Source organism: Coregonus lavaretus (assembly GCF_964263955.1).
Source record: "Coregonus lavaretus genome assembly, contig: HAP1_SCAFFOLD_3174, whole genome shotgun sequence".
In the NCBI taxonomy this organism is placed as follows: Eukaryota; Metazoa; Chordata; class Actinopteri; order Salmoniformes; family Salmonidae; genus Coregonus; species Coregonus lavaretus.
Window position 1 is genome coordinate 55,984 of NW_028162868.1, and position 8,979 is coordinate 64,962.

At 41.8% G+C, this 8,979-nt stretch overlaps 1 protein-coding gene across 1 annotated transcript; it reads right to left on the reverse strand.

Moving 5' to 3' along the window:
* Positions 1 to 6,311: 6,311 nt before the first annotated feature.
* Positions 6,312 to 8,184, reverse strand: LOC311118746 (tripartite motif-containing protein 16-like; the record flags this gene model as incomplete). The annotated part of the gene is made up of 4 exons (XM_084193533.1): positions 6,312 to 7,245; positions 7,482 to 7,541; positions 7,667 to 7,826; positions 7,951 to 8,184. Coding segments are annotated over 4 exons (969 nt in total), but the record flags the coding sequence as incomplete, so codon positions are not given.
* Positions 8,185 to 8,979: the final 795 nt, after the last annotated feature.

An 8,979-nucleotide genomic window follows, 5' to 3' on the forward strand; every position in this document is an offset into this window, starting at 1 on the left:
CACACCCCTACTAAACTATGCCTACAGTCTTCTGATCTTGACCTGCTGGGTCATATCTCAATAACCAAGCAACAATAACCCAACACCCAGCATCCATAACCCAGCAGTTTTTAAAGAAAACAACCCAACTAAGTGACCCAACGCCAGCAACCCAACATTTGGGTCAACCAAACAACCCAGTATTGTTTAGAGTGTGGGGACAGGTGTAGGCCCCTTTCAGATCATCCTGATCCCAGCTTTCTTTAATACAGCCCATACAGTAGCTGTGTCCACAGGCAGTAGTCACCGGATCCTTCAGTGGATCCAGACAGACGGAGCAACAGAACAGTTCTAGATTGTCAGCCATTTTAGTGCTTTCACCTGAAGGTTGAGCAACAGGGTGTCAAAAATGACTTTCTGTTTCATGGAACTCTACACCAGAGGACAGGGAGTGGCTTCCTCTTGACTGTGTACTCTGTATCTACAGGTTTTTGGGGGATGGAAGTCAAGCTAAGAAGATGACGTTGCATTCAGCTGTGTCCACAGGGAATAGTAACTGGATCCTTTGGTAGATCCAGACAGCAGAGTGGATATTTTAAAAGGGCCTCTGCAATGTCCATACAACAAACTGCACAGCAGAGTATCAGAGATCACTTTAATTTCTTTGAAAGTCTGAGTGGTGGGGGAGGCCTTTTAGATCTGTTTGGAGACGTTAGTCCTGGATGGATACACTGAGGTATATAGGGATGGAAGCCATAGTGACGTGTAACCAAATATAAGGTTGTGGTAAAACATTACAACGTTTTAAAGGTTCCATAAATGTACAGTGACCTATTCAGAAGCCACAGTGGTGAATGATGAATGTGTCAAATCAAAAGTTCTCTTTCATTTTCAGTTATGTAAAATGATCATAAATTGTAAAGAAACATGTGGATGCAGTGGGGTGCAAATACCTCTGTAGAATTAATTAAGCGAGAAATGGCGGTGGAAACGGCTTTATGCACAAATATTGATATAATAACCATCATATTGAAGTAAACTTGGAGTCACACGATGATATGTGGTGTGGTCCTCCCACTACGACTCGGGAAACCATGCAGTTTATTAAGCTACAGATGAAATAAGTTATGCTGAACTTCACAGGGTGGTGAAAGTGCACGGTGATGAGCTTGATGCTCCTTTCCGATAAATATCGAGGGTCTTTTTGTCCATAATAATGTCATCATGTAGGTAGCCTGTCCAGAGTGGGCACGTTCGCTATATAATGCACAACCAAATCTGACAAAACCATCAGTAGAGTTGAAAATGTGATGGAAACCCATTTAACAGAACGTTTTTAACCGGTACATGGGAATTTAACTGCAAAAATATATTAGTATTTTCTAAAATATATATTTGTATGTGCATTACGTCATCACGCACAGCCATTTATCTTCAACACGTCAATTTGATGGAAACATCTCTGCTGGTAAAATGACCATGTTTTTATGAAGATTTTACAATGTTCACATGAAAATCTGTCGCCAGTCGAATGGAAACAGATTTTCATGCGAATATTCAAAAATCTGCATAAAAACAAAATCCCAATAGAATTGAATGGTAAATTACATATCGAGTCATTTTGGAGTCACTTGTATTGTAAATAAGAACATAATATGTTTAAGTGACTCCAAAATGACACCATACATGATTTACCATTAAATTCTATTGCGACCAAGCTTTAACTTCCTGACTGATGTCTTGAGATGTTGCTTCAATACATCCACATAATTTTCCTTCCTCATGATGCCAATTATTTTGTGAAGCGCACGAGTCCCTCCTGCAGCAAAGCACCCCCACAGCATGATGCTGCCGCCCCTGTGCTTCACGGTTGGGATGGTGTTCTTCGGCTTGCAAGCGACCCCCTTTTTCCTCCAAACATAACGATGGTCATTATGGCCAAACAGTTCTATTTTTGTTTCATCAGACCAGAGGAAATGTCTCCAAAATGTATGATCTTTATCCCCATGTGCAGTTGCAAACCGTAGTCTGGCTTTTTGGAGCAGTGGCTTCTTCCTTGCTGAGCGGCCTTTCAGGTTATGTCGATATAGGACTCGTTTTACTGTGGATATAGATACTTTTGTACCTGTTTCCTCTAGCATCTTCACAAGGTCCTTTGCTGTTGTTCTGGGAGTGATTTGCACTTTTCGCACCAAAGTACGTTCATCTCTCTCTCATCTCCTTCCTGAGTGGTATGACGGCTGCGTGGTCCCATGGTGTTTACACTTGCGTACTATTTGTACAGATGAACGTGGTACATTCAGGCGTTTGGAAATTGCTCCCAAGGATGAACCAGACTTGTGGAGGTCTACAATTGTTTTTCTGAGGTCTTGGCTGATTTCTTTGGATTTTCCCATGATGTCAAGCAAAGAGGCACTGAGTTTGAAGGTAGGCCTTGAAATACATCCACAGGTACACCTCCAATTGACTAAAATGATGTCAATTAGCCTATCAGAAGCTTCTAAAGCCATGACATCATTTTCTGGAATTTTCCAAGCTGTTTAAAGGCACAGTCAACTTAGTGTATGTAAACTTCTGACCCACTGGAATTGTGATTAAATGTAGTAATCTGTCTGTAAACAATTGTTGGAAAAATTACTTGTCTCATGCACAAAGTAGATGTCCTAAGCGACTTGCCAAAACTATAGTTTGTTAACAAGAAATTTGTGGAGTGGTTGAAAAACTAGTTTTAATGACTCCTAAGTGTATGTAAACTTCCGACTTCAACTGTAAATCAAGTATATTTATTTCTAAACAGTAAAACAGATAGGTATGAAAATAGCCTCAAATAAAAGGTGACATTCTGTACTGTCGCCTCATATAAAACATTTAATATCAAACCTAAAATGCTGGAGTATAGAGCCACATTCAAAGTTTAATAAATTAAAAAACCAAGGGTGGGTCAAAATTATTCCCAAGATGTTTAGATAAAACAACTTGGCCATGAAGAAGTTTCAGTAGATTAGGAACTGCTTCCTATAAAGCTATGTGGTGTATAATGTAGCTGGACATTGTAAAGTCTGCTTCCTATAAAGCTATGTGGAGTATAATGTAGCTGGACATTGTAAAGTCTGCTTCCTATAAAGCTATGTGGAGTATAATGTAGCTGGACATTGTAAAGTCTGCTTCCTATAAAGCTATGTGGAGTATAATGTAGCTGGACATTGTAAAGTCTGCTTCCTATAAAGCTATGTGGTGTATAATGTAGCTGGACATTGTCAAGTCATACACACAATTATATTACTTCTTATTGACATTCAACCTGGGAATGAAAATTTAAGCAATTAATGTACAAACATGTCTAAAACAAATCCTGCAACAAAGGACCAGGTGTGAATGTTCTGGGGGGTCTAAGTCTACCCCTAACCAGTTTGAATACACTGTTTGATTTCACCCCCAGACCCCAAAACACACCCCATTCAAAACAGTTTTAACACCCCCCCACCCGATGCAACTCAATATTAAGAAGGCATACAGTCAGTGTACAGCCCAATACACTACCCCCAGGATCACAACAAGCCCCTCACACATTGGACCACACACACACAATGTGAATGGAAATATATTATTATATTTTCTATATATTACAATCACAAGAAAGGGTGTTGGTTATTTTAGTTTTCCAAGTAACATTTCTTGGACATGTCCTTACTTTAAAAATAAGCATGTTTGGTCTTGTTTGAATCAGCCCAATTCTCTGGTTATAAATAAAATAACCATGATTGGCAGAATGTTTAATTCACATCTCTGGCTATTAATAGATTGTGGAACTATGAAAAATAGGGAATAATGTTCCCAACACACCCACCTCACAGTTCCTACACAGACCCTGAGGCACCATGCAGGTCTGACACCAGAGGAGGCTGGTGGGAGGAGCTATAGGAGGACGGGCTCATTGTAATGGCTGGAATGGAATCAATGGAACGTATCAAACACAAACACATGAAACCACATGTTTGACTGAGTTCCATTTATTCCATTCCAGACATCACAATGAGCCTGTCCTGCTATAGCTCCTCCCACCAGACTCCACTGCCTGACAACCATTCTATTGTCTTGAGGACTTTACAACCATTTGGTCTGATCAAAGACCAGGACACCCTTTCAAATAGATACATCCTCTCAGCCTTGATGACTAAACTAATCAAAGACTAACACACACACACACACACACACACACACACCACAGTAATCTGATCATGGTGACTCCACAGTAATAACATTTATAACTCATAAGTCACCAGGTGTGATTTACCTTTTGACAGATGAAACCCTACATCAACTACTAATGACTTATGGGAGGACGTGAGCATTTCACATATTAAGATATAATACAAGGATACTTCCTTTGTGTGTTGCACTTAGTCAATTGAAAATATGCTTAAAGTTTTGAAAAAACAGCCTTTTTGATTATCTGTTTTGAGTTTTGTAATTGTGAGATTTTACCACATACTTGTGAAAATAGTACAAAAGTGATTATAAAATCTATAATACATGGATACTTCCTTAAATGTACTTATTTTGTGTTATGCAGTTATGTTATTGAAACAGAATAAGTCTAATGAGAGAATAAATAAGTCCAGTCCAACCATTACCTCTCTCCTCTTTCACATCCCTCTATCATCACTCCATGGGTGTGTCCCAATAATCTCTCCTTCCTCCTGAAGTGTATCATTCCTTCACTACTCCTCTCAAATGTAAAAGCATTGGATTGGTGTTGGCATGGGGTAGAGGGAGTTTACATATACCAGTCATTTCCTTTTAAATCCATGAAGGGAAGTGGACAAGTTCACACTTAGAAAGGAGATAATAGTTCCACACCCCATGTGTCCTGATAACTACAGGAATGGAACCATATTGATGTTGTCTGCTTTCTATACGGTTTGATGGGAGAGACAGAGAGAGACAGAGAGACAGAGAGACAGAGAGAGAGAGAGAGAGAGAGAGAGAGAGAGAGAGAGAGAGAGAGAGAGAGAGAGAGAGAGAGAGAGAGAGAGAGAGAGAGAGAGAGAGAGAGAGAGAGAGAGAGAGAGAGAGAGAGAGAGAGAGAGAGAGAGAGAGAGAGAGAGAGAGAGAGAGAGAGAGAGAGAGAGAGAGAGAGAGAGAGGACATCAGGTAAAGTTCTGGAGATGAGGGAATATGTGTGCAGAAAGAAACCCTCCAGTATGGTTAACCCCAGTTAGGCCCAGTATGGACTATCAATACAAGTGACCATTTAGAATGTGACCCAGTTCAATGGGTCTTAACAGAACTGGGGGATGTCAGCCATGAAGTTGTCTAAACACAACTGGAATATAATTTGTTTGTGATTCATTGTTAATGGATTTTCCATTAGGAACACAGGGGGAAAACCTAACACAACAACACACATAACACACAACCAATAAAAACAAAGGGGGAGGAAACCACTAAAGTCATTACCATATTGTCATTTTCTAATGACAGGGAGAAGACATGTAAAATCTAGAAGACTACTTTAGATCTGGTCAGAAGAAGACTAGTGCACTACGTAGGGAACAGGGAGAGATTTGGGACAGAGACAGTAACTCCTGTATGGAAATCTTCATTCTAATGACAGTGAGCAAATCTCCACCCTATTCCCTATGTAGTGCACTACTTTTGATCTGGTCAGAAGTAGCCTAGTGCACTACGTAGGGAACAGGGAGTCATTTGGGCCAGAGTCAGTAACTCCCCTGGGTATGAATTGTCTCTCTATCTTATCTGTCTTCTATATGATGTTCTCCTCTCCTCCTCTCTTCTCTCCTCTATTCACTCTATTCTATCATCCACACCACATGCCAGCTTCAACACAATCCATTTACAAGTTAAAGACACACCTTGGAATAAATAGCAAAGGAAAACTACTACTAGATGGATTTTTTATTTCCCATCACCATGAATCATATTTAATAACTGAACAGTAGCAGACCTAACTTCATCTGTTCCTGACTCTGGGTAGTGGATTAAAAAGACCATCAATCTCCAATGATATTAAAGTACAATTCTGAACATTACTGATATACTGAGTGGCAAGTCAAGATATCTGCTGGGTTTTTATTGTTTGGTTAATAGCACCACCTGCTGGACAGGTTTAATATTGCTTGACTGAGCAGTATGGGAGAATAAAGATGCCAAATTTAGGGTCGGTTTCCCGGACATCTCCATTGAACATGCGTTTTAGTCTAGGACTAGGCTTCATCTGTGTCCGGGAAACCGGCCCATATAGTTCAATTAGCAAGTAAGTAACACTACCTGTTCCATGATACTGAGGAAAATGACATTGAGACAGAGAACCAATTGAGAAAACATTTCAATGGTTCTGAATGACAACCAACATACATTAACAGCATACATCATGATTAATGTAAATGTAGCCAATTAAAACATTGCATTTGATAAAAATACGTTAAGTTTTAATTAAACTCTGAAGATTAAATCAGTCAGACAAAAATAATTGTACAGAAAAACAGAGTATTATATCTGGGTACCATCACCACCAGCATGACTAGTATCTATGTGGACCCTACTACAGTTTAACCAGCTCAGCTATAGACTACACCAGCATGACTAGTATCTATGTGGACCCTACTACAGTTTAACCAGCTCAGCTATAGACTACACCAGCATGACTAGTATCTATGTGGACCCTACTACAGTTTAACCAGCTCAGCTATAGACTACACCAGCATGACTAGTATCTATGTGGACCCTACTACAGTTTAACCAGCTCAGCAGTACCATTATTGAGATGAAACCCAGGATAGAGGGGCTGAGTGAATGTGGTCTGGACTCTGTGGAGGAGGGTCATTGTGTCAGAGACACTGTAGAAGGACAGAGTACCTGCCTTGTGATCCAGGTCCACTCCTACTCTGGAGGACTGAGGGTCTGATACTTTAGTCCAAACATTATTGTGTATGAACCAATAACTACCACTATAGTAGTGTAAACTCCAGGACTTGTTATTGAATCCAAATCTACCATATGTCCCTGTTCTGCTGATGTCTTTATATGAGACTGCTGTATCAACACACTCCCCACTCCACTCCACCTCCCAGTAACAGCGTCCAGACAGACCCTCTCTACACAGAACCTGGTAGTCGTTTGTGAATCTGTCTGGATGATCAGGATATGGTTGTTCTTGGCCTGTAAGTGTCACCTTTCTGTTCCCTTCAGACAGAGAGAGGAGTGTGCCTGCTGTGTTTGGGTCCAGTGTGAGCTGACAGGAATCTGGGAGAAGAGCAGAGCAGAGACCAATGAGGGGAGTTAGAACAATAAGTGAAGTCAGATACTGTATCTACCCTGTCTTTGATTAGAGCACAGCAGAGATCAAATCAGAGAAATATGAGGAGTCAGATAGATACCCAGTCTTTGATTAGATCTACTATTGCTATATATTTCTAGAGGGATTGTTAGGAGTGTCAGTAAAAAGAGACTGTTAGTTACTTCAGAATAAAGAGACTCACATTGTAAGAACTGTTCTCTGGTCTTGGGCTCTGGAGGCAGTACAACATCCACTATATTCACTACAGACACACAAACACATTCACAGAGAGAGGGAATGTTATCATCACACCATATTCCACATGTATATGACTAGTAGGGAACTTTCAATGGTCTAAAGTTGATGTTCTTATTATTTTCAAGACACCTGTAGTGGAGATCTTGGTCCATTCTCCTTTAAGGACGTCTTCTAGTTTCTCTCTCAGTTCAGACACAGTCTTACTCACATCTCCAAAGTACTGAAGAGGACGGACAACGATGCTGGGTAAGTCTGAAGATACACTGGTACCGGAGAGAGACTGATAACTCTGGAGAGAGAGAGGGAGAGAGAGAGAGGGAGAGGGAGAGGGAGAGAGAGAGAGAGAGAGAGAACAGAACCAATTGATTGAGAGTTTTAGTTTCATATCACATGTATCAAGGCAGTTGAGTTACCTGGAGGAAATGGATGTGATCCTCTGTGTGTGAGAGCTGCTCCAGCTCAGTGCTTCTCTTCCTCAGCTCAGCTATCTCCTGCTCCAGTTGCTCCAGGAGTCCTTCAGCTTGACTCACTTGAGCCTTCTCTTGGGCTCTGATCAGCTCCTTCACCTCAGAGCGCCTTCTCTCAATGGAGCGGATCAGCTCGGTAAAGATCTTATCACTGTCCTCCACTGCTGCCTGTGCAGAGCGCTGTTAAGAGAGAGAGAGAGAGACTTGTCTTACTTTAATGAGCCATCCTCATTACACTAACACCCCCACCCCTAAAAGCACATTGCGTGACACCACAACCTCTACACAATCACATTATCCAGTACCCAACACCACAGTACAATACACCAACCAGCACCACATTCCAACCGTCCATCCAACCCCTCCTCTCCAGCCGTACAGACAGCCCCCCTGAGCCCCCATACCTCCTGAAACATCTCCACACTGTTGATCATTTTGTACAACTCAAACTCAACCCTAAGGCGTCAACAGTAATGGCATTACCCTGGCAACACAGAAAAAACATGATGAACAGTCTGTCATTGCAGAAAACGGACACCCCTCCCCAACTCCCAGGTCAACCCGAGCCAACCAGCTATTGGTGTCCAGGGCTCCATGTAATACCATCCACTGGACGACCCCTGACCTTTCCAGCACTGGGAGCTTATAGAGCCCCTCCACCTATACCCTGCCATGCTCTCAGCCCCCACAACCCCCTGCCACTGATGCCCCTTCACTCCCGCTAAGCTCCTGATGTGTCTAACCTTGACACTGAGGGAGTCAGAACGCTGCGACCCTGACCACAAAATGTTTACTAACTTGCGCTGCAGGTCCACAAGCAGACCACCGGGGGCGTTGAGAATGGCCAATTTAAGCCATAGAGAGGATGCCACCAAGTTGTTGATGATCAGCACCCTCCCTCTGTATGCCACTTGGGAGATGAGCCACCTCCACTTCGTCAGCCTCGACACCACCGCTTGTGACACTCCTTCCCAG